Genomic DNA, 26,912 nt, shown 5'->3' with positions numbered 1-26,912 from the left:
GCCGCATTAGGAAGTAAGCTGGGAGCATTATTCCTGATACAAGATGCATGGTAGCACACATTCAGTCTCGAACAGTTTATTGAGTGGTGAGTGAACTTGAATAAGAGCACAGTATCCGACAACCAAATAAAGGCTGCAGTGGCTCTGAGTTTGGCTTAACATCATATCTCAGAATGTAATTTCTGTTGGTTTGTGGCTCGTTATGAGTGAATAAATAAGTAAACAGTGATTATTTAGGACATTAATGAACGTGTGGAAGGCATTTACATTGTGCAGATGAGAGTTTCAAAACACGATTAGTTGAAAATGCAATTTTATAGCAGAACTCTGCCATAAATTTTATCTTTAAAGCTGTTTTTAAAGTGGAAGAGTCACTGACTTGAGTGCCAAAGCCACTGCCGTTAGATTATTTCTCTTGCTGTTTGTTGAACGTTACTGTATATCAATATTTGGTGCATTTGGCTACAACACTTAACAAAACAATTAATTGGCTGCAAAATACCATGTTGCTTTTACAACTTTGACATCTCGCAATATAAATGTAATTTTTCTCTATTGATAAAAAAATCAAAATTCTTAGTCATCATAATGTCAAATCATACATCTTTTCCTCCAAGTAGTTTTTAGCTTGTTATGTATATGCTTGCATTCTATATTTTAAAAGTTCCAATTTACCTTATCATCTTACCTTACCTTACCAATTTACCTTACCTTACCTTGTTCTTAATAAGGGCCAAAAGCTTCCCGTTCTCAGCCTGGAGTTGTCCTGAATGGCCTAGGACAAAAGAGACTGCAGATATCAAAACCAGGACAAAAATAGACTCTCAAAGTTCTGAGTAGGTGAAAAAGCATTTGTGGAGGTGAAACTGTTAGAGACTGAATGTGTGCCACCCTGCATCTTGTATCAGGGATAATGCTCCCTGCCTTCTTCCCCTTGAGGCCAATATTCTCCGTAAGTTGACCCTGCATTCGAGCTGCGAGGGTCTGTTTGGCCCGCATGTCAAAGGACATTGGTACATTGGTGGGTGGGATAGAGGCTGATTGGTGACAGGTGGGGAGGAAACTATGGGTGGAATGGACCAGGTTAGAGGAGCGGGGATAGTGTGGTGGGCAACAGAGGCTGACAAGTGATAGGTGGAGCATTATGGGAAGGGAATGATGGGCTGATAGAACCAGGAAGGAGGGGGGGGGGGGTGGGAAGAGCAGAGGGAAAAGAAAACTAGGTAGACAGGTGAATGTGTGTGGAAGGATAGCATGTAGGGAGGGGGTGGGTGGGTAACCTGAAAATTGAAAAAATTGTATTTATACTATTGGGCTGTAAGCTACCCAAGCTAAATATGAAATGCTGTTCTTCCAAATTGCTTTTAGCAATGGTTGGTGTGGGAAGGAGAATTAAAATTACATGCAACTGGAAGTTCAAGATGGCCGCTGTGGTCAGAAAGCGGATGCTCGGCAAAACTGTTGCCTAGTCTGCACTTGGTTTCACCAATGTTTAGTAGGCCACATCGTGAGCACCAAATGTAGTAGGCCAGGTTGAAAAGAGGTGTAGGTGAGCTCTGCCTCACCTGGAAGGGCTGGTTAGGTGGTGAGGGAGAACGTGAAGAGACAGGTATTATACCTACAGTTTCTGGGGGAAATGCCTGGGGTCAGAAAGGGGTGGGCAGGGAAGTATGTGCATTCCATGTGAAAAGCAGGAAAAAGGGTAAGAGGGAAGGCTGTGTCTCGTGGTGGGATCGTGTTGGAGCTTGCAGAAGTGGCTAAGGAGGTCGTTTTGGATGTGAAGACTGGTGAAAGGTGAGGATGAAGGGAACTCTATTGCTGTTGTGCTTGGGGAGAGCATGATGTGAACATACATGGAAGAAATGGACAAAATACAAGTGAGACTTCCATTGACTATGGCAGAGGGGAAGCCATGCTTCTAGATGGATGACACGTCAGAAGCTCTAGAGCAGAAGGCGCCATTTTCAGAACAGATGAGGTAGACTCGGAAAAAATTGAGAAAAAGGGATGGCAATCATTGCTGGAGGCAGGAGTTACAGTAGAGACCCCCACTTGGTTCCACCATCACCTCCCATCTGCTTCCACCTAGCACTATCCTAACATGCTAGTATACACAGCAGTCTTTCCTGCTCCCTCTCAGTCCTGGTGCAGGGACTTAATCCAAAATGTCGACTTAAAATTTTTACCTCCACAGATGTGTGAGCTATAGGGAGAGGTTGAGTAGGCTGGGTCTCTATTCCATGGAGCGCAGGAGAATGAGGAGGGAATCTTATAGAGGTGTACAAAATCATGAGAGGAATAGATCGGGTAGTTGCACAGAGTCTCTTGCACAGAGTATGGGAATCGAGGACCAGAGGACATAGACAATAGACAATAGACAATAGGTGCAGGAGTAGGCCATTCAGCCCTTCGAGCCAGCACCGCCATTCAATGCGATCATGGCTGATCGCTCTCAATCAGTACCCCGTTCCTGCCTTCTCCCCATACCCCCTCACTCCGCTATCCTTAAGAGCTCTATCCAGCTCTCTCTTGAAAGCATCCAACGAACTGGCCTCCACTGCCTTCTGAGGCAGAGAATTCCACACCTTCACCACTCTCTGACTGAAAAAGTTCTTCCTCATCTCCGTTCTAAATGGCCTACCACTTATTCTTAAACTGTGGCCCCTTGTTCTGGACTCCCCCAACATTGGGAACATGTTTCCTGCCTCTAATGTGTCCAATCCCCTAATTATCTTATATGTTTCAATAAGATCCCCCCTCATCCTTCTAAATTCCAGTGTATACAAGCCCAATCGCTCCAGCCTTTCAACATACGACAGTCCCGCCATTCCGGGAATTAACCTAGTGAACCTACGCTGCACGCCCTCCATAGCAAGAATATCCTTCCTCAAATTTGGAGACCAAAACTGCACACAGTACTCCAGGTGCGGTCTCACCAGGGCCCAGTACAACTGTAGAAGGACCTCTTTGCTCCTATACTCAACTCCTCTTGTTACGAAGGCCAACATTCCATTGGCTTTCTTCACTGCCTGCTGTACCTGCATGCTTCCTTTCATTGACTGATGCACTAGGACACCCAGATCTCGTTGAACTCCCCCTCCTCCTAACTTGACACCATTCAGATAATAATCTGCCTTTCTATTCTTACTTCCAAAGTGAATAACCTCACACTTATCTACATTAAACTGCATCTGCCATGTATCCGCCCACTCACACAACCTGTCCAAGTCACCCTGCAGCCTTATTGCATCTTCCTCACAATTCACACTACCCCCCAGCTTAGTATCATCTGCAAATTTGCTAATGGTACTTTTAATCCCTTCATCTAAGTCATTAATGTATATCGTAAATAGCTGGGGTCCCAGCACCGAACCTTGCGGTACCCCACTGGTCACTGCCTGCCATTCCGAAAGGGACCCATTTATCCCCACTCTTTGCTTTCTGTCTGTCAACCAATTTTCTATCCATGTCAGTACCCTACCCCCAATACCATGTGCTCTAATTTTGCCCACTAATCTCCTATGTGGGACCTTGTCGAAGGCTTTCTGAAAGTCGAGGTACACCACATCCACTGACTCTCCCCTGTCAATTTTCCTAGTTACATCCTCAAAAAATTCCAGTAGATTTGTCAAGCATGATTTCCCCTTCGTAAATCCATGCTGACTCGGAATGATCCCGTTACTGCTATCCAAATGCTCAGCAATTTCGTCTTTTATAATTGACTCCAGCATCTTCCCCACCACTGATGTCAGACTAACTGGTCTATAATTACCCGTTTTCTCTCTCCCTCCTTTCTTAAAAAGTGGGATAACATTTGCTACCCTCCAATCCACAGGAACTGATCCTGAATCTATAGAACATTGAAAAATGATCTCCAATGCTTCCACTATTTCTAGAGCCACCTCCTTAAGTACCCTGGGATGCAGACCATCAGGCCCTGGGGATTTATCAGCCTTCAGTCCCATCAGTCTACCCAAAACCATTTCCTGCCTAATGTGGATTTCCTTCAGTTCCTCCATCACCCTAGGTTCTCCGGCCCCTAGAACATTTGGGAGATTGTGTGTATCTTCCTCAGTGAAGACAGATCCAAAGTAACGGTTTAACTCGTCTGCCATTTCTTTGTTCCCCATAATAAATTCCCCTGTTTCTGTCTTCAAGGGACCCACATTTGCCTTGACTATTTTTTTCCTCTTCACGTACCTAAAAAAACTTTTGCTATCCTCCTTTATATTATTGGCTAGTTTACCCTCGTACCTCATCTTTTCTCCCCGTATTGCCTTTTTAGTTAACTTTTGTTGCTCTTTAAAAGAGTCCCAATCCTCTGTCTTCCCACTCTTCTTTGCTATGTTATACTTCCTCTCCTTAATTTTTATGCTGTCCCTGACTTCCCTTGTCAGCCACAGGTGTCTCTTACTCCCCTTAGAGTCTTTCCACCTCTTTGGAATAAATTGATCCTGCAACCTCTGCATTATTCCCAGGAATACCTGCCATTGCTGTTCTACCGTCTTCCCTGCTAGGGCCTCCTTCCAGTCAATTTTGGCCAGCTCCTGCCTCATGCCTCTGTAATCCCCTTTGCTATACTGTAATACCGACACTTCCGATTTTCCCTTCTGCCTTTCCATTTGCAGAGTAAAACTTATCATGTTGTGATCACTGCCTCCTAATGGCTCTTTTACCTCTAGTCCCCTTATCAGATCAGGATCATTACACAACACTAAATCCAGAATTGCCTTCTCCCTGGTAGGCTCCAGTACAAGCTGTTCTAAGAATCCATCTCGAAGGCTCTCTACAAACTCTCTTTCCTGGGGTCCATTTCCAACCTGATTTTCCCAGTCTACCTGCATGTTGAAATCTCCCATAACCACCGTAGCATTACATTTTTGATACGCCAATTTTATCTCCTGATTCAACTTGCACCCTATGTCGAGGCTACTGTTTGGGGGCCTATAGATAACTCCCATTAGGGTCTTTTTACCCTTACAATTTCTCATTTCTATCCATACTGATTCAACATCTCCTGATTCTATGTCACCCCTTGCAAGGGAATGAATATCATTCCTTACCATCAGAGCAACCCCACCCCCTCTGCCCACCTGTCTGTCTTTTCTATACGTTGTGTACCCCTGAATATTCAGTTCCCAGCCCTGGTCCTCTTGTAGCCATGTCTCAGTGATCCCTACAACATCATACTTGGCGGCACGGTAGCGCAGCGGTAGAGTTGCTGCTTTACAGCGAATGCAGCGCCGGAGACTCAGGGTCGATCCTGACTACGGGTGCTGCACTGTAAGGAGTTTGTACGTTCTCCCCGTGACCTGCGTGGGTTTTCTCCGAGATCTTCGGTTTCCTCCCACACTCCAAAGACGTACAGGTATGTAGGTTAATTGGCTGGGTAAATGTAAAAAATTGTCCCTAGTGGGTGTAGGATAATGTTAATGTGCGGGGATCGCTGGGCGGCACGGACTTGGAGGGCCGAAAAGGCCTGTTTCCGGCTGTATATATATGATATGATATGATATGATACTTGACCATGACTAACTGAGCCTCAAGCTCATCCACTTTATTTTTTATACTACGCGCATTTAAGTACAACACTTTAACTTCTGTATTCACCTCCCCTCTCACATCGGTCACAATTGGCCCTGCCCTTAATTTCTTTTCCCCTCTAGAACTTCTGTTCCCATTCTTCCGAGAGACATAGGTTCAAGGTGAAGAGGAAAAGATTTTATAGGAATCCGAGGGGTAACTTTTTCACACAAAGGGTGGTGGGTGTATGGAACAAGCGCCCAGAGGAGGTAGTTGAGGCTGGGACTATCCCATTGTTTAAGAAACGGTTAGACAGGTACATGGAGAGGACAGGTTTGGAAGGATATGGGACTAGTGTAGCTGGGAAGTAGGGACTAGTGTAGCTGGGACATTGTTGGCTGGTGTGTACAAGTTAGGCTGAAGGGCCTGTACCTTCAGCCTGTGTATCACTCTGTGACTCTATGCTGCCTGACCCGCTGATTTATTCCAGCATTCAGATTTTGTTCTGAATTAGCCTGAGCATTTACCGTGATTTCAGTGATCTTGGAGTGAGCGAAGGCACAATTAACCTGCGCCCCACTACTGAGTGATATTCAGTAGTCCACACTGAAAACTATGGTAAATGGAAGAGGACAAGACTTTCCTTGGCTTCAGTGATATCCATAATTATGAAGCCTCCTAATGCTCATTCTTTGGATAGGGCGTGAAAAAAATAGCCTTTGCCTTAGTATTTCTGGAAATGAACTCCAGCAGAGTTGGTGCCTTCTAGAGAAAGTTGAAATAAATATTTGCTCATTTTACCCCAACTGCTATAAAATTAGAGGTGGTTAAGTTTGATGGCAACAGACAGTGGCTGCAAGGCTTTCGATACCCAACTAACCTTGCCCCTTGAATGTAATGTAGATTACTCCACACTACCTGCACATGTGAACGATTACAGCTTGCAACCTGAGATCATTGCACCACATTGTTAGCTGGAAGGTACAGTCGAAGGCGAATGCAGTGAGAGGCTAGCATCAGTTGAAGCTACATGGCTTGCCTTGGTTGAGCAGATGGAGTGGGAAAGAAGAGGTGTTCTGCATTAATCAATATAGCATGGTGGTGCACAGATTGTCATATCATGATCAGCAAGGCCAAGTGCAGACTCGGTGACCATTTCATCAAACACTTCACATTCCCATACAGACCTTTCTGTTATGAGTCATCTATTGCTAGAGTGAGGTCACACGCAAACTGGAGGAACAATGCCAGTTGTGAGGTGAGGTTGATTATTAAATAAAGACATAGCCAATGGCAGCAAACAACCACCAATAATACTCCTACAGCACATCCACTTCCCCAGAATCCAAACCCACTTACCTACCCTCTCTCCAGATACTTGGTCGGAAGGCATTAGAGACACAAAGCCCAGAGTTCAACATAAGGTGTAAAGGCCCAAATGAACAGTAGACACTGTGGATGCAGAGTTGTAAGAAGTTAGTGAATTTTGCACAATGATCGAGATCAATAGATGCATTATCTTGCCATGTGTACTTTTAGCTTCAGGCACTGCCTTATTCACCACACCCTCTTCTGCCACCTCTGATAATTGCCATCAAATGGGGCTCATACTCAGCATTCATGTGGTCAATTACACCCTCGCTCTCAGCAATGATACACACCCAGTTGGATATGAACACTGCCAAATATTCAGTCATTCATTTCTCATGTATAAACGCATGTGGTAGTTTCATTAATTAGAATTATAGTTAATTTTATTTTATGGAATCATTGAATTATTACATCAGTGTAGAAGATCATTTGGCCTAACAAGTCTGTGCTAGCTCCACAGAGCCTTATAGTATGAAACAGGTTCTTCGGCCCAACCTGTACATGCCAACCAATTTGCTTAAGGCAGAGATAGACTCGGATTAGAATGGACGTCAAGGGTTATAGGGAGAAGGCACGAAAATGGGATTATGAAGCAGAAATCAGCCATGATTGAATGGTGGAGTAGACTCGATGGGCCGAATGGCCAAATTCTACTCCTATAACTTGTAACTTGTGAACGTGCTTAATTGACTTGCCTGTGGCTGGTCTATATCCCTCCAAACCTTTCCTATCCATTTACCTGTTTAAATGTCATACTTGTACCCACCTCCACCATTTCCTTTGGAAGCTCAATCCATGTACACAACATCCACTGTGTGGAAAAAGTTACCCCTAAGGTCCTTTTAAATATTTTCCCTCTCACCTTAAACCTACATCTTCTAATTTTTGATAATGCTACCTTGGGGAAAAGACGGTAAAGGCAACTAGAACTGTACACAGTATGCCAACTGTGGGCTTATCAACATTGTATAACTAACATGGCATCACAACTGTTGTACTCAATATCCAGACCGATTAAAAACATGTGTGGCAAACACTTTTTCTGCCACTCTGTCCACTGGTGTTGTCTTCCTTACCTGCACCCCTCGATCTCTGTTCTACAATAACCCCTAAGGCCCAAACATTTACTGCATAAGTCCTGACCTAGTTTATCCTACCATTTATCCTGCCTTTATCTGAATTAAACTTCATCTTTCATTCCTCATCCCATGGACCCAATTTATCAGGATCCCATGGTAATTGTTGATAATGTCATTCACTATCCACTATACTGCCAATTTAAATGCCATTAGTAAATTTACTAACCATGCCCCCTACATTGATATCCAAATTGTTAGTATATACTGTGTAATGAACAACAGTGGATCCAGCACTGATCCCTATTGTACACCACTTGTTACAGGCCTCCAGTCTGTAAAACAATATTTACGGCTACCCTGTTTCCTACCTTCGAGTCAACTAATATGTTCCTTCAGTCCCATTTCCCTGTTCTTGGCCCATGGCTATACAAATCATTCTATCTCGAGTACCTTTCTAGATGCCTGTTGAAAGCTCTGATTGATACTGTTTACACAGCCCGAATAAGTAGTGAGTTCAAAATCATAGCTATTCACTGTATTAAAAAATAAGATTATTCATATCCTCCTTAAATCTTTTGTTCAAAACAAAACACTGTGGTCGTTGAATCACTTGCTAATTGGAACTACTTCTCTAATGGCCATATCCAAAACCAGTCATGGTCAATGAGGCTTCTCTGTTTCCCCTCTGGGCTGTCAGTAAAATGTTGACTTATGCTGGTGTATGTATGTTCATAGTTACCTACAGCCTTTTCATCACTCACCAAAGTAAGAATTATTTGTGTGTAAGCACAGAATGTGTTTTAGCAAATAATGCAACCACATAGATATTACATCCAAAGTTTATTGTATTCTCACTTGCCAAATACCTCAATTTTACCGTGATTTCAGTGATCTTGGAGTGAGCGAAGGCACAATTAACCTGCGCCCCACTACTGAGTGATATTCAGTAGTCCACACTGAAAACTATGGTAAATGGAAGAGGACAAGACTTTCCTTGGCTTCAGTGATATCCATAATTATGAAGCCTCCTAATGCTCATTCTTTGGATAGGGCGTGAAAAAAATAGCCTTTGCCTTAGTATTTCTGGAAATGAACTCCAGCAGAGTTGGTGCCTTCTAGAGAAAGTTGAAATAAATATTTGCTCATTTTACCCCAACTGCTATAAAATTAGAGGTGGTTAAGTTTGATGGCAACAGACAGTGGCTGCAAGGCTTTCGATACCCAACTAACCTTGCCCCTTGAATGTAATGTAGATTACTCCACACTACCTGCACATGTGAACGATTACAGCTTGCAACCTGAGATCATTGCACCACATTGTTAGCTGGATGGTACAGTCGAAGGCGAATGCAGTGAGAGGCTAGCATCAGTTGAAGCTACATGGCTTGCCTTGGTTGAGCAGATGTATTCTCACTTGCCAAATACCTCAATTTTTCTGTGGGATGAGTACTGTTGTAGCCATAGCACATAATATTGAAGCAGGCAAACTAATTTAATTATGCCCCAGATCTTGAACTCGGAACTGAAGGTGTTGGTTGATTATTTCTTTCAAACCAGAGACTCTTGATTAAACCTCCTGCTGCATTTAAATTGACACATTTGTTAGTGCAGCATAAAATATATAAGTAAAATATTTTGTGTGAATTGGTCTTCAGATCACATTCAATTTGTGAGTTGTCATGATACAGAAATTCTTGTTTTGGAATAATTGAATTCTCAGCTGCAAGAAATAATGGATAAAACTCCTGTTACATTAATACAATGGACAGAAAATCTAAAACAGCAAAGTTGTATGATGCGGATCAAAGAATCTCTTGCACACTTTGATCTAAGCTATTCTGATATATGTCTTTGTCTGATGCCTAATTGATGCCAGGTGTATGATGCAAATTGTCATGTCCACGTTATTGATTTAACTTCCATTGCTTCCTTCAGGGAGTCATTTGCCGCCTACATAGCAGCAGTTGGATCTGTTGTGAACGCCATTGTAGTGATGAAATACATCCCAGAGCATACCAAATCCTTGACGCAGGAAAAACCAGGTCAGTTGAGGTTTATATGTGTCAAGGCACAGTCCAACCGTGAACAATAGTTCTTGTGTGAACCCACGCCTTTGTACTTCTGTCCAATTTCTGGTTTAGAAGTGTTCTTGCATTATCCATCCAGTCCAGAAAACATTAAGTTCACAGGCATCAGAAGCTCTCAGACATTCCATCAAATCTTTGGATATTAAAGAATGTCATTTAACCAGTCATATCTGTGCCTCTTTAAAAGAGCTGTTGAATTAAATTACAGTTCCTATTTTGTCCTCATAATCCTGAAAATTCTTACAATCAATGTATGAGTCTCGTTACTGCTGTCGGTTCTGATGGAATCTGATTCCATCATCGTGTTAGGTAACACATTCCAGTTCCTGACAACGCCCTCGGTGAAAAAAATTCCTAATTTCCGTTCTGATATTTTTGCCATTTATTTAAAATCTTTAACATCTGGTCATCAACCCACTTGCCTGAGTAAACATTTTTCCTACGTACTCTTATCGTGGAGGTCTGTTGAAGCCGGATATGCAACGTTCAACTCCTGCCAAGGCAGTACTTGTAGGCATCCATCCACAGGAACCGTCCAGCTGGGACTGATTAGTGCAGCCAGGAATATGATTACAGTCCATTTCCCCCCACCCCCCACTCCTAAGGTTAGATGCAATGGTCTTTTGATTTGGAACAGCTGCCTCAGCTGAGGATGTGAGGCTGAGATGTTTTCTCACTGATGGTAGTTTGAAAACCTCTCCCAAATGATGCTGGGCCGATTGAACAGTTTGAGACAGTTTGAGACTGAGGTCTGCAGATATTTTTTATGTAGAAAGAGATGGGAAACAAAGATGAATTAAGTTACAGATCTGCATAATGTACTTGATACCAGAGTAACTTCAGAGAATGCAAAAAAGGATCCCCCCCCCCCCCCATCCCCCAACCTCCACTGTGCCTCCAACCTGGATTGCCCCTATTTTTGCCCTCTCCCTCTCCCTCCTCCTATGTTCCTTTCTCTGGTTTCACAAATTGCAACTCTTCAATCCTCTGTCTCACACCTTCTTTAATCTCTGGCCTTTGTTCCAACCATCTGCCAATCGACCCCCTCCCCCCTCGCTTGTGTCCACCTATTACCTGCCACACTTTGGCCTGCCTCTTTCTTCCAGCTTTCTTCTCCACCATCCTACAATCAGTCTGAAGAAGGATCCCAACCCAATATATCACCTATCCATGTGCTCCAGAGCTACTGCCTGACCTGACGAGTTACTCCAGCACATTGTGTCCTTCAGAGAATGCATGGTCTTTTCCTGCTTGTATAATTTAATTTGTATAGCTCAATACCATAAGTCAGTTCATTTATGTGCAGATCACTAAAAATATCTATTTATTTTGCTATTAAACAATAGTGTGCATGACTTGTGCAGGAATTGTAGATAGTATGGATGAGAGACTGTGAAGTGCAATGCAAGTCTGCTTTCAAATGGCTGTTTGGTTCACCAAGGGGATTTGGACATTGTCAGCCCACTAAGGCACATTATAAATTTGCATGACCTGATATTTTAATTCGGAGAGATTATATGAAAAATGTATTTGAGATCATCCTCTCCCCAATACTTCAGCAGCATATGTAACAAAATGATAAGCAACTTCCCCAAAGGATTTGTGGATAAAGACATTAAATAGAATAATCCCTCTTTAATTACTGGATTATACTGATAGAGAATAAAATAAGTCAAATTGGACGAGTAGTAAAAATAAACTATCGAGAGCATGTACATGAAACCAGGAACCTGTAGTCAGAGCAGTGACATACTCACTTCAATCCTAGAAATGACTTCCTGCAGGAGCATCTTCAATGTGAACAAATTCTTCAGACTGCTGAGCATCCCTGGAGCTGCAGAAATACTTGCCATTAAAACCATCACTGCACTGCCCATGGGTAAGCCATCTTTCGGTATTCGGTATTTTATATTTGAATATAAAAGAGACAGCTGCTCAGTAAGTTTTTGTTTAATTCGCTTTAATATAATTGTTGGTGCTTCCGCAGTGGGTAAGTAACATCATATTTTATACAATGGTCAAGCATTATGTAAAACATGTTACCATATATTGCGTTGTATAATTTTTTTTAGATTTAGATTTCGATTCTACAGCGCGGAAACAGGCCCTTTCGGCCCACCAAGTCCGCGCCGCCCAGTGATCCCTGCACATTAACACTATCCTACACACACCAGGGACAATTTTTACATTTACCCAGTCAATTAACCTACAAACCTGCACGTCTTTGGAGTGTGGGAGGAAACCGAAGATCTCGGAGAAAACCCACGCAGGTCACGGGGAGAACGTACAAACTCCATACAGACGGCGCCCGTAGTCAGGATCGAACCTGAGTCTCCGGCGCTGCATTCGCTGTAAGGCAGCAACTCTACCGCTGCGCCACCGTGCCGCCCTGACGACTAATATTGTCATGATTCCTTTTTTCATCTCAAGGATATAGCTCAGCCGGTTCTGTTTGCTACTTCACCTAAACTAATATATGCGAGACCAAACATTTAAGCATTGGTGCTAAGCAATGAGGAATGGCATACCTGGGGCCTACAAGCCCTGAGTTGATTCCATCAGGCAGTTCTTTAATCCTGTAAACCTCAGACAGAGCCTGGGATAGTTTGATTGAAAGGTTTCTCTGTCACATCAGGAGTTGGATTATCTGACAGCCCCGTCAGGAACTTGGAAACTGCGGCATAGGTCTGTGAGAATTGGGATATAGAACACAGTAAACTCAACAAAAAGAAATCTGAAGATGAATGAAGAGTTTGGCTGGCTATCTGGGCCAAATGACGGAATACTTCATGGAATGAAGGATAAAGGAAATAATTGGTACTGCGAAACAAAATATGCAGAAATAAACATTATTTTCTTACATAACATTATTAATTAAATACAATATACAATACAATATCCTTTATTGTCATTGTACAAGTATAACGAGATTTTGATTGTCGCTTCCATATCGATGCTATCAAGTCACATATTTAAATAAATCACGGCGAACATGTAAACAACAAGAAGGGGGGGGGGGAAGGAAAAAGAAAAGGGGGGAACAAGGTAAAGTGCAAAAAAAGGGTCATGCAGGGGTCAGTTGTGCCAAATGACCCTGGGGGCAGAGACCGATCATGGCGGGCTCTCAGCAGGACCAATTCAGAGCAGCTATGGCTCTAGGGATGAAGCTGTTCCTTAGTCTGGAGGTGCGGACGTAGAAGGCTTTGTAACGTCTGCCAGATGGGAGTAGTTCAAACAGACGGTGACATGGGTGTGTAGAGTCCTTGTAGATGCTGGTGGCTTTCTTGAGGCAACGTGCATTGTAAATGTCCTCCAGGGCTGGCAGCTGTGTCCCAATTATCCTCTGCGCTCTGCCGACGACCCTCTGAAGAGCTTTCCTGTCCGCTGCCGTGCAGCTGAGATACCACACATAGATGCCATATGTCAGTATATTCTCTGTGGTGCAGCGGTAGAAGGTCATTTGGTGTATAAAAATGCTTTCAGAGGAGGAGAGGTACTGGGGTGGGGGGGGGGGGAGGGTAGTAGGGGTAGTGGGGGAAATACGACTTATGTCCTTTGTAGGGTTTGGAAAAAGGTCTGGTGGAGGTAAACATTTTTTCTAGAATAATCAAAGGATTCAATGGAATATTATTCAGAAGCCATTCAGCTATCACGCCTTTTAGATCAATCCAACTAGAACCCCTTGATAGACACAAAGTGCTGGAATAACTCGACGGGTCAGGCAGCTTCTCTGGAGAAAAAGGATCAGTGATGTTTTGGGTCAGGAAGCTTTTTTGGACTCTTAAGAAGGGTCCTGACCCAAAACCCCTTTGCAGCCATTACTTATTTATAAACTACGCCTTAAGAGGAAGCTGTTCAGTCCATTGGGTCTATGTTAGCTCTCATCAAAGCTATCCCTTCGAACACATACTTCATCTCCTTTATACCTTGTATCCCTGCTACCTATTCTTTCTCGCATGCCCATCATTATCCTTTTGATTCCATTGTCACTTACCAGCACATTTTTTTAGGATGTGAGAGAAATCACCTGGTTCATGTGAGAGAAATCCATGCTTCACAAGGAGAATATGCAAACTGCAAGCAGACAGCACCCGAGATCAGAATTAAACCTGAGTCACTTCAATTGTCTGGAAGCAAAACTACCTGCTGTGTCACACTGTCGCCCTGTGCCATAGTTCAAATTCACAAAATTACTTGAAGAGGCATTCTTTGGCAAATTACTCAAGGCCTCCAAATAAATCTTCCAGCCAAGAACCTTAGGTTTGAGGATTACTTGCTACTGTAGGTTGTGATGTGGTTGACAAGGTCTATATGGCATCCACAATCTCTGCCTCAGATGAGATGCTTTGATAGGGTGGGTGGATGGGTTGCTTGGGAGGCCCACTGCCCCTGCCAGCTTGCATGGTCTCCAGGTGCTCCTTTTGGCGAGACTGAGCATTCCCCATTCTCCATTTTCAGCAAGCACGGACCAGAGTTCCCATAGGTCGGTAAGGGGCACAATGGCACAGCGGTAGAGTTGTTCCCTTACAGCGCAAGAGACCTGGGTTCGGGTGCTACCTGCACAGAGTTTGAATGTTCTCCCTGTGACCACATGGGATTTGTCCGGGTGCTCCGGTTTCCTCCCACACTCGAAAGACATACAGGTTTGTAGGTTAATGGGCTTGTGCAAAAAAATTGTAGGTTAGTGCTAGTATACGGGGTTATCACTGATCAGTGTGGACTTGGTGGGCCGAAGAGCTTGTTTCTTTCCTGTAACTCTAAAGTCTAAGTCAATGTGAATGTTTCTAATTTTTTAGGGAGATTTGGCGGATATCCTTGAAGCAATTCCTCTGCCAAGCTAGAAATCCCCTGCTAGAAATCCCCTCCTGCACAGAATGCCTATTTCAGAAGTCAGATGTCAGGCATATGAGTGATGGGACCCTCCCATCAGAGCTGGCTGAGCATGTTTCGAGCATGTTGCGGATGTTGATCTGGGAGAGAACAGCGACATGGGTTCCCTTATCCTACTAATTGATTATGGAGGTCTGTGGAGAGAGAGCTTTGGTGCTGCTCTTCCAGGTGCTCTGAGGCGCTTCCTGTAGATCAGTAAAAGTCTGTGACAAGCCTCTGGACAATGAGGATCACTTTCCATATTTCAGGAGCTACCTCTCAATGAAGACAGATATTGACAAATTCACACTCTTCCAGTACACAGCCTTTGACCATCTGACAAAAAGAGGGTTTAAAGATAAAGATGGCATTAAACTTATGGTCTACTCTTCAAAGTGATCTCAGCCTATCTGTATGATCTGAAGACATGAACTACCTAAGCGAGCACCTCCAAATTGCTCCAGCATAAACATTGGATATCTGACCCTGATATGTTCCCGTTTCTATGCCTAATTATTAAGTTGACAGTCAGTGTATAGAAAACTATACATCGATCTAAAGTTTCAGCAAACTAATGAAACTTTTTAACTTTTGTAACCATCAGAGGAATGGTCGGTTACCATGCTTTAGGAGAGGGGGGGGCACAAAAGGAGGAGCCGGCGTGCTTTGAACTTTGTCTGCGCCCTAGGTGGCCTCTATTTGTATACATTAAGTGTGCAAACAAAGAATTTCTTTGCCTTGTCACATGTGACAATAAGGTATTCCATAAAGTATTCCATTCCATTCCATTCCATTCCATCCCTCGATGTATGGTTGAGGAATATTTTTGCCATGTTTTGAAGCAATTTATGCTACAACAGAGCCAATTCATCCTCGGCATTCCTCAAAATTTGGATTATAGGTAAGTGTTTTAGCATGAAGGAAACAGGTACAATGTGTGAGTGATGTGTGCATTTACATGGCATTTTTGGATTCTGACTGTGTGGGTTTCCTCCGGGTGCTCCGGTTTCCTCCCAGATCCAAAGATGTGTGGGTTTGTAGCTTTATTGGCCTCTGAAAATTGCAATGAGCATGTAGGGAGTGGATGCGAAAGTGGGATAACATAAAACCACTGTGAACGGGTGATCGATGGTTGGCATGGACTTGGTGGATCGAAAGGCCTGAATCATCCCATATCTTTGAATTAATCAATAAATGAGCTCACTGGAACAATGGTGGTGCACACAGAATTGTGCTGCAAGTTGAAGTCTGATTACTTTGAGACAGTAAACCTAAAATGTTATATAAAGTAAGGAAATGTTTTTAAAAAATTAACATTAGTTTTCTTGCTTGATACATTTGCAATAGTATTTGGGAAATGTCATTGGCAAATTCTGTGTAACTTGAATCCCGTCCTACAAGATTGTTAGACTGTCTAACATAATACATTTAACAACCTGGAAACCTCTGCCTCAAATTTATTGGTTCTTAACTTCAAAGGTGTAGGTAGATAGCAGCAATATTCTGACATGTTAAAGAGAATACATTTACTCGGCATTGCATACCCAAAAGATCCTCATAATTTTCTAGTACTCATCTCTTCTCCATCTGTTCCTTCTTTTGCCTCTCTTTCCCCACTCCTTAATGGCAATTCGTAGTAGTGACTCTAAAGAACGAGGTGGGTTTAATTGCAGAGTTCAACCCTGCCCTCATTAATTTACTACTCATAGAATAGTAATCAAGAGCAGGAAATTTAGTCAATTTTTCCACTCTCCAGGGCTGGTAACATTTTACATGCATTGATATTCTAACCTGAGAATGGAACCTGTGACTATCTGGTTTGTATTCATCGGTACATTAAATGACAGGTTATCCCATCAGATCAAAGAGACCTTCCCATATATTTTTTCACAGGCTTTTCAACCTGAATAATTGGTCTTATTCTTACCACTGAAGCATGATGCAGCTGCTGCAGAGGCTGCAGACAGATTCGGGCCCTCCTGCAACTGCAGAATGTGGGAGTGGAAGTTGTGTGGAAAAAAACCCTCCAAGTTATCAGTCATATCTGTTAGGGAAAATTGGTATCATGCTGATATAAATTAAATTTTGTGAGCAAATACCATGTGCTGCAAAAAGTGACATACTGTACAAAAGTGACGTACTGTACAGTACTTTGAAAATATAACATCAATATAGTATATATTGAAAATATAATATCAATATAGTTTTTTGGGGGGAGAAAATGCTAATCAAGGGAATATCCATTTTGAGTGCTGAAACCCACGTGAAGATTGACAAAAATAAAAGTGGGATCATGTAAACTTGCCAAGGTCGTCCTCTAACCCAGAACAGTAATGATTGTGAAAAATGCAATATTAGACTTCATTCATGCCCCTCGCTAACTCTGCTAATTTACCATAATAATTTGTTGTTAAACAGCTATTGGTGGGCAGACAGATTAATTGTGAAATTAGCTTAAAATTATTTGGGTAGTCTAAGCACCATGTAGTATATAGTACTTCACACAACTTTTACTGACATTTTTATTTGATGGGCAGCACACTGGAGCAGCTGGTAGAGCTGCTGCCTAATAGCACCAGAGACCCAGGTTTGATCCTGACCTCGGGTGCTGTCTGTGTGGTGTTTGCACATTTTCCCTGTGACCGCATGAGTCTCCTCTGGTGCTCCAGTTTCCTCCCCCATCGTAAAGACATGTGGGTTTGTAGGTTATTTGGCCTCAGTAAATTGCCCCTAATGTTTCGGGAATGGATGAGAAAGTGGGATAACATAGAACTAGTGTGGATGGGTTATCGACGGTCGGCGTGGACTCTGTGGGCCGAATGGCCTATTTCTATGCTGTATCACTAAAATTAAAACTAAAAACTAAAACTTTAAGGACAGCCTCCAATCTTAGTTTGATTAAATGGAGAATTTGTTCAAGTTAATTGCATTGCCACATATTTTGTAGAACTGGAATGCATCAAAACCTTGAATGATCTGACTATCTTGTTCTCCTGCAGGAGTGTTCCAGAGTATGTTTTCAGTTGTTGCTATGAATTATTTCAAACTGGAAGCAGAGCACAACGGCTACCTCATGGCTTATGTTGGTGTTCTGCAAATGGTAAGTGATATTTCAATACTCCATCCAGCTGTGTTGAGCACTACTGGAGATAACTGCAAATACCCGAAGAAATTGATGTTCCCATATATCTAGCACAATATAAGTGTAATACTGTTCTTAAAATGTTATCATTAAGCAGGTATAAGTTGCACAGTTTAAAACAATATTTTTCATCTTCCCCATTCACCAACATATCCACTGGAAAATTAGATTGCAGCTTGCCATTTATGTTAAGGATTCAATGTATGATGTCTCAGTTTGCTTGCATTGAGATATCTTTTATTGTTAGCCAAGCCTAGTCTGCAGAGCAGGACTGTAGGACCTTTTTACAAACATGAAGCGGTTGCTCTTATCATCCAAGACTGTCAGACACAAATACTGCTTTATTTTGCAATGCATGTCATGAAACAAGAGTATAAAGTATTCATGATTACAATAAAAGTGGAGTGATCTTCAATTAATTAAACAACCAATACAATCTGGATCAAATACCAATGCTGAGAACTATATTCTGCACTCTGTATCTTTCCCTTCACTCTACGTATTATACTTGAGTTTGGCTTGATTGTATTTAAATATAGTATTATCTGATTTTATTCGATAGTATGCAAAACAAACCTTTTCACTGTAACTCCCTACACATGACAATAATAAACCTAAACTTATCAGTTTCGTGTTTCCAAATATCTCTACTTAGCCGGGTTTTATTTGGTGACAATCACATCAAGTTTTATTCATAATTGCAAGATTATAGTGTAGATTTAGTAAAATGATGAAGTATCACAGGGTACATTTAAAGTATCAGTTGTAAATTTGCTGTTTTATGTGGTGTGCACAAAGGATCAGGTTTGGATTCCTTTTTAGAATCAAGTCATACAGTGCGGAAGCAGGGGCTTCAGCCCAACTTGCCCAAGCGGACCAACATGCCCCATCTACACTAGTCACCTGCCTGCATTTGGCCCATTTCCCTCTCAACCTATCCTATCCATATGATTCAATTTGATTCCACGTGAATCCTTTTAATTCACTCCAGGAACACATCTAGTGACTCATTGGGATCAATTTTGCCAAGGCTTGCCAAAGGCTCTAACAGGTGAAAAGAGGCTTGATCTTGATTGACAACATGACTTTATTTACTTTGGTAGAAAAACAGAAAAGCAGATTCTTTCGATGAGATGAAAAGGTGTAGCACTTGTGAATCCTTGTGAACAAATCGCTCGAATTTAACATGCAAATGTGGCAAAAAAACTAGAAATGCATATATGTTGGCATGTAATGAAAGAGGATTCGAAATTAAGAATAAGACATTGCTTCACATCCCTGGGGAGAATGCATCTGGAATATTATGTACAGGTCTGGTCTCCAATCCTTCCTAAGGAAATATATTTTTGAATGAGAGAGAGTGCAGCAATGGTACACCAGGTGGATGCGTGGGATTAGCATCTTATTATTTACCTGTACTTCTATGATTTTGGAACTGCAACTGATTACAAATTACATTGTGTGCCGGCAGAATTATCTGTGTCATGCAAGACAATATTTATAATTTTATATTCTTCTTTCATTCATTTATTATCTCTCGTTCTTGTTCACTGTCCACCAACGTAAACTGTACCTGAAACATTGGTATTAAAGTAGGTCAATGAAGCCAAACATCCTGTGGTCCACATTGTAAACATTCCAAATGCAGATCAATGCCAACGAGTTCTGCAAAGGAATTTCTGCAATCTCATTGTCATTCAAAGTTTGGAAAGATTTCATCTGTGAATAAGTAGATAGATGCTACCATTACCCTAACTCCTCGCCAGTACCAACAGTCAGCCAAAGTAGTGCCTAGCATAACATAGAACTAGTGTGAACGGGTGATCGATGGTCAGTGTGGACTCAGTGGGTTGTATCCCAAAATTAAACCAGAAGTCCTTTAATCATTATTCTTGGAATTTAACGATTTGGCTCCAGTAATCCTGGGGCTGCATGTATCCACTGCTTGTTCCAAGCCTTCCCTATCACCTCAATTCCCTTAATGGTCATTCATCTCTTAAGAATTCCAAGGCCTGGAATCAAACTATTCCAGATTGAGTCTGTCCAGAGTTCAGCAGAGCCATAATACAACTTCCTCCTCGTAGAGCATAGAACAGTCTGGCAAATGTACAGGCCTTTCGGCCTATAGTGTCTGTGCCGAACATGTTATTTTGTCTATCTGAACCCCAGGCTGATTCATTGTTCCTTCCTGCAAGTAATTGCTGCTGGAGGAATTCCCCCTGCACTGCCCACAGCCAGTTGTGATCTGCATTACTTGTGCAGTAATGCGGCTGACATTCAGGTTAGTCCTGCCCTTGATCTCCTTGGCATGTTATTTGCCATTTACCCTGAATGCTCAGGAGTTATAAGAAATGTGAATCCTGCGCGGATTGACGCGGCCGGGTCCGGTCGCCGTTGTGGTAGCTCCGCGGAGACTGTGCGTTTTTTTAACTTGTATGTTCATTTTAAATTTATTTTTAAGTACTAACACACTAGCACTAATAACGTATGACCGGAAAACTCTCGTAAAGCTAAACTTTAGCGTAACCGAAGACTTATTAGACACTGTACTCACCGATCCAGCGTGGCCGACAGAGATCAAAAGAGCGCGCCGTGGCAACAAGAAATGGGAGCGCGGCTCCAAGAAAAAGTCGAAAAAAACATCGAGGAAAGAGGGGGGGATTCAGAATAGGCTGAGAGCCCAAGCCTTCTGTCCACCTCTGCCCAGCATCCTTCTGGCGAATGTCCAGTCCCTGGAGAACAAGCTGGATGACCTCAGGGCGAGGATCGGATTCCAGCAGGACAAAAAAGACTGCAAGAAAAAAGGTCTGTCTGACCGAGACATGGCTGACCCCGCTGGTGCCGGATCAGGTGATCTGCCCAACCGAGTCCTTCATTGGTTTCCGTGCGGACAGAACGGAAGGATCTGGGAATTTCAAGGGTGGAGGAGTTTACTTCATGACCAACAATAACTGGTGCAACCCTAGGAATATTAAGACGCTTGTTCCTGCTCGCCGGACCTGGAGCATCTGACTATCTCATGCCGTCCATTTGACCTTCCCCGGGCGTTCAGCTCGGTGATCATCACAGCCGTCTATATTCCATCGCATGCGGACACCAACATGGCACTATCGGCTCTACACGATGTGTTGTGTCGACACCAAAACAAGAACCCTGATGCGGCTGTGGTGGTGGCTGGAGATTTTAATATGGCAAATCTCAAAAAGGTCATGCCTAACTTCTGCCAACACATCACGTGTGTCACCAGGGGAGAAAGAACTTTGGACCACTGCTACACGCCGTTCAGGAAAGGCTATAAGGCCGTTTCTCTCCCTCCTTTTGGAATATCTGACCACGCTGCCATTTTCCTGCTGCCGGAGTATAAACAACAGACAGTACGGGAAACGGCAGTGACGAGGGACGTTAAGCGGTGGTCTGACCATTCAGAGGCCATGCTGCAAGATGCACTGAGCGATGTCGACTGGAATATGTTCCAAGCAAGTTCCAGAGACGTCAGTGAGTTCGCGGAAGCGGTTACGGACTTCATTGCAACAATAGCCGATAATATCATCCCCACGGTAAGGGTTAGTATCTCTCTTAATCAAAAACCCTGGGTGGACAGGTCTATTCGCGTTGCCTTGAATGCTTGCACTGCTGCTTACAACTCCGGCCTGGCATCCGGCAATATGGACCACTACAAGGTAAAGTCCTACCGACTGCGAAGGTTGGTGAAGGACGCAAAAAGGAGGTACAGGGACAGGATGGAGTTGTAGATGGAGCAGCAGGACACCAGATGCCTTTGACAGGGGCTACGGACTATAACTAACTACCGGTGCAGCCCCCCACTGGAAGTGCCAGCACCTCCCTAGCTGATGACTTGAACTCCTTCTACGCACGATTCGAGACGGGCAACATTACCCCTAGCTCGCCGTCTAAAAACAACACCGCCAGCACGCTGGCTAGCGAGGCTGGAGGGGGATCCACCGCTGGGGATGTGCACACATTCTCGGTGTCCGAGCACGACATGAGGAGGGTTCTGACGCGTGTGAACACGAGGAAAGCTGTAGGCCCAGATGGTATATCTAAAGTCTTGTGCTACTCAGCTTGCTCCAGTGCTCACCACAATATCCAACCTCTCCTTGGCCAAGTCCGTGGTCCCTGCATGCTTCAAAAGATCCATCGTCGTACCAGTGCCAAAGAATGCCTCTCCAGCTTGTTTGAATGACTACCGACCAGTGGCCCTCACCTTGGTGGTCATGAAATGCTTCGAGATGCTGATCAAGAACCACATCTGTGCCCTCCTCCCTCGCAATATGGACCCGCTGCAGTTCGCATACCGTCCAAACTGATCCACGGATGATGCAGTCTCCCAGGTTCTGCACACCGCTCTCTCATCTTGACAGCCAGAAGGGGGGCTATGTGAGGATGCTGTTCATTGATTTTAGTTCAGCTTTCAATGCAATAGTCCCTACCAGACTTGCTGAGAAGCTGCTGAAACTGGGGCTTAACACTCCCCTGTGTGCCTGGGTCCTGGACTTTCTCACTGCCAGGCCCCAAGTGGTCAAGATGGGGAGACATACATCTAACCCCCTCACCCTGAACACATGATCCCCCCAGGGTTGCGTCCTTAGCCCCCTACTATACTCCATATACACACATGACTGTGTGGCCAGGTTCAGCTCCAACTCCATCATCAAGTTTGCTGATGACACTGTGGTGGTGGGCCTGATCTCCGATAATGATGAGAAGGCCTACCGGGTGGCCCTCTGGCACTCTGGTGTCAGGACAGCAGCCTCCTCTTGAATGTCACAAAAACTAAGGAGCTGATTGTGGACTTTAGAAGGGCCCAACATCGGAGGACGTACACGCCACTGGAGATAAATGGGATTACTGTGGATAGGGTGAGCAGCTTTAAATACCTGGGAGTCCACATCACAGAGGATCTGACATGGACAACACACATTGCCGCACTGGTGAGTAAGGCAAGGCAGCACCTTTACCACCTCAGGCAGCTGAGGAAATTCAGAGTCTCTCTGAGGATCATTCAGTGCTTCTACTCTGGGGCTGTAGAAAGCATCTTGTCCGGCAACATCTCAATCTGGTTTGGGAACAGCTCTGCCCAGGACAGGAAGGCTCTGCGGAGAGTAGTGCGTTCAGCTGAACGCAGTATAGGAACTACACTCGCCCCCCTGCAGGACCTATACATCAGGAGGTGCAGATCCAGAGCCAGCAACATTATGGGGGACCACTACCACCCCAGCAACGGACTGTTCCAGCTGCTACGGTCAGGCAAATGCCTCCGCTGTCACGCTGTGAAAACAGAGAGGATGAGACGGAGTTTCTTCCCACAGGCCATCAGGACTGTCAACTCTTATATCACCAGGAACTAATTTACTATATTAATTTATTTTTTGTGTTGTGTCTTTTTAAAATAAAATTCTATTCTGTTTTGTAGTTTTAGCACAATCCGCAGGCATTGCCACTTTCATTTCACTGCACATCTTGTATGTGTATGTGACAAATAAAGTAGACTTGACTTGACTTGATTAAATTATTGTACAATTAGAAATCAACCAACTAAAAGTTGGTCCCCGATAGTAATAACCTCCAGCTCTTATTCTTCTGCACTGCTTCTTCCTGCATTCACCACTTTATCTGCACCCTTTCGCTCTCTTTTTTCATTGATATTAATGCAGGTTTCCAACACTGTACTTTTCATATTACTTTCTTGGAGCACTGCAGATGAGTCTATCCATGCTTAACATGCAAGCCCTAATACAAGTTCTCAACCCAAAACACCAACAATTGCTGTCCCCCCTCCCCACCCCCATAGAAGCTGAGTTCCTCCTGCAGTTCGTTATTAATCATCAGTAAGTTCTCTATCCTGCACTGATAATAGTCTCCTTGTTTCCTTTTAAAGTACGCCTGACATGGTGTGAAGGTTGGCAGGGAGGTGGGGAATTGGAGTAGGTAAAACCACTATCTTCTGAAGTGTCACTTAAAATTGAATGAGGTCTTTGATTTTATATTTCTGAAGAAACAGAATAGTACCAAAGAAAATGTAGCTCTCAAAGGCATTTTGCAGATGAGTAATAAAAATAGAGGTTCTAAAGTTCTGCAGCACTGGAGGAGAATTTTTGGCCGGCGTGGTAGTGCGTGGGTTGGCAGTAGAGATAGGGGGGCGAGGGAGAGGAAAGCAGTGTTGTTGTTAACACTCATGAAAGAGTCTTTTAGTTTGGGGCAATGGGATGTATCTGGTTTGACCGTACAACAGAGGGAGAACCTGGAGTTTTGCAAAACTGGGTTAGGTTGAAGGTAGGATAATATAACAGCATTTCAGGGAAAGGTTGCTTCCCTCAGCACGGTACCCTTTGGCAGAATCCGTTTACATGCCGAAAGATTGGCACACACAACGAAGGTTGACCTCTGCCTTGATGCCAAGGAACACTTCCACTCTGTACATTTGAAACATAGGGAAACATTCACTGTCAGACAAAGAACAAACTAGTCACAGAAGGAACAGTGCTGAGTCACATCATTTAAATAAATAGTAGCTCATAAATAGGATTATAGATTTACTGAATAACCAAGCGGATTATGCTTGAACCATTTCAGCCTGTCCTAAGCAATGTTTGCTTTTCGTGCATCACATTGCATACACTCCCCAATCCAGCAAGCAAAAAAACGGATGAAAAAAGCAAGCCATTGAAGGGAAAAATGCTTGGAAATACATCTGTGAGGCGATGTGCTCCAACTGCTGTTTTTTTGCAAGACTCCCGCTGTTCTTGATGTTCTCAATATCAGCTCGTACATTCCTTCTCCACAATCTTCATGGGCCAAGAATTACAAAGTCTGTGGGAATGTTACATTTTTTCAAGGAGACTTTCAGCATGTTCATGAATCTTTTTCTCTGTCTCATTTCCACCATCTTCACCAATGCCAATCCAGATAACCGCAGTAGCTCTGATAAATATTATACGTACATACAATCTTCAGCTACTTTCATCAATCATAAGGTCTGAAGTGAGGATGTTTGATGATGATTGCAAAATGTATGCGACTCCTCAAATAATGAAGTAGTCACCATCCTGATGCAGCAAGACCTGGACAATGTCCAGGCCTAGGCTGTTAAGTGGCAAATAACATTTGTGTCATACAAGTGCCAGGCAATGATGATGTTCATAAGAAAACATCCAGCTGTCACCCCCTGACATTCATTGGTATCACCATATGTATCACCCCATTATCAATATCCAGTGGATTATTGCTGGAGTGCCTCAGCGGGTTAGGTAGCATCTCAGGAGGGAATGGATAGATAGCGTTTCAGCTCGGGATCCTTCTTCAAACTTTGCCTATCCAATCTCTCCACAGAAGCTGCCTAACTCGCTGAGTCACATCAGTACTTTGTGTTTTACTCAAGATTCCATATCTGTGGTTCCTTGTGTCTCCTGGGGGTTACTGTTGGCCAGAAACTGAACAGGAGTATCCATATACACAATGTTGCTACAAGACGAAGCTTGGAATCCAAAGGCGAGTAACCCGCTTCTTAATTCCCCAAAACCTTGTCCACCATCTTAAAAAGCACAAAATATGAGTGTGGTGGAATCCTCTCCATTTGCCTGGATGAGTGCAGCTTCAACAACACTCAAGAAGCTCAACACCATAGAGGACATAGCAGCCCACTTGATACGCCTACTCAGAATCATTCACTCACTCCACCATCGATACCATCTACAGGATGCATTGTTGCAGCTTCCTAAGACCTCTTAGACAGCACGTTCCAAAAACACAATCTCTGCTAGTTAGAAGGACTAGGGCAGCAGGAGCATGTTGAACACCACCATCTAGGAGTTACCCTCCAAACCATCCTGAATTGGAAATATAAATCCCTCCCTAACAAGATGATCGCTCAACAACTTGTGAATGGTGCATTTGCAGAGAAGGTTTGGAAAATAAAAGCAAGAGTCCTTGATTGGGGTCATTCTGAGCAGCTACGTAACAGAGGATTCTCTGTTTTCAGGAACCTATAGAATGTAGAAGAGTGTACTTTAGTAGCTGACCATTCAACCTACAATGGCCGTGCCAAACATAATGCCAAGTTAAACTAATAATCTCCTCCTACAAATGATCCATATCTCTCTATTCCCTGCATACTCATGTGCCCATCCAAAAGCTTAAATGCCACTATCGCCACCACAACTGGCAGTGGATTCAGGCACCCACCACTTTCTGTGTAAGAAAAAAAACATTCCCCCCCATCTCCTTTAAACTTTTCCCCACTGACCTTAAAGCTAGGCACTCTAGTCTTTGACATTTCCACCCTGGGCAAAAGGTTCTGGCTGTCTACTCAATCTATGCCTTTTTATTTCTATCGGGTTGCCCCTCAACCTCTGATGCTGCAGAGAAAACAATCTAAGTTTGTCCAACCTTTCCTTCTAGCCAATGCCCTTGAATCCAGACAGCACGCTGGTAAAGTTTTTCTGCCCCCTCTCCAAAGCCTCCACATTCTTCCTATAGTGGGGCGACCAGAACTGCACACACAACATTCCAGATATGACCTAACCAACGTTTTATAAAGCTGCAAACTGCTTCCTGACTCTTACTCAATTTGCTGACAGATAAAGGCAAGCATACCTATGCTTTCTTTATGAGTCAGAAATCAGGTGCTGCTGGGAAATCATCAACTTCGTGAAATGCGCCCTTTGGTCTGCCTGAAACTTGTTGGTCTTCCAATACAATGGAGATTGTACAGTGACATCACATTGCTTAGTGAGAAAGGACTGCAGTCTAAGGTCCCGATCCCCATAGACATTGAGGGACTAAGCTCTGTGTAAAAGCCATACTTGAAAGTTTGTATCGTCC

General features: G+C 43.4%; 1 protein-coding gene across 1 annotated transcript in view; it reads left to right on the top strand.

The window, feature by feature from the left end:
- slc67a1 (solute carrier family 67 member 1) overlaps window positions 1-26,912 on the top strand; it is a 100,988-nt gene that overhangs the window by 49,316 nt on the left and 24,760 nt on the right. The window contains exons 5-7 of the mRNA XM_078415174.1: window positions 9,909-10,015; window positions 11,829-11,939; window positions 17,929-18,029. Of these exons, the coding sequence (XP_078271300.1) occupies window positions 9,909-10,015; window positions 11,829-11,939; window positions 17,929-18,029 (319 nt within the window). The remainder of the gene's footprint in view (window positions 1-9,908; window positions 10,016-11,828; window positions 11,940-17,928; window positions 18,030-26,912) is intronic.

Source organism: Rhinoraja longicauda, chromosome 18, assembly GCF_053455715.1.
Source record: "Rhinoraja longicauda isolate Sanriku21f chromosome 18, sRhiLon1.1, whole genome shotgun sequence".
In the NCBI taxonomy this organism is placed as follows: Eukaryota; Metazoa; Chordata; class Chondrichthyes; order Rajiformes; family Arhynchobatidae; genus Rhinoraja; species Rhinoraja longicauda.
Note: the sequence above shows the minus strand (reverse complement) of the source record. Positions and strands in the feature narration are given on the sequence as shown.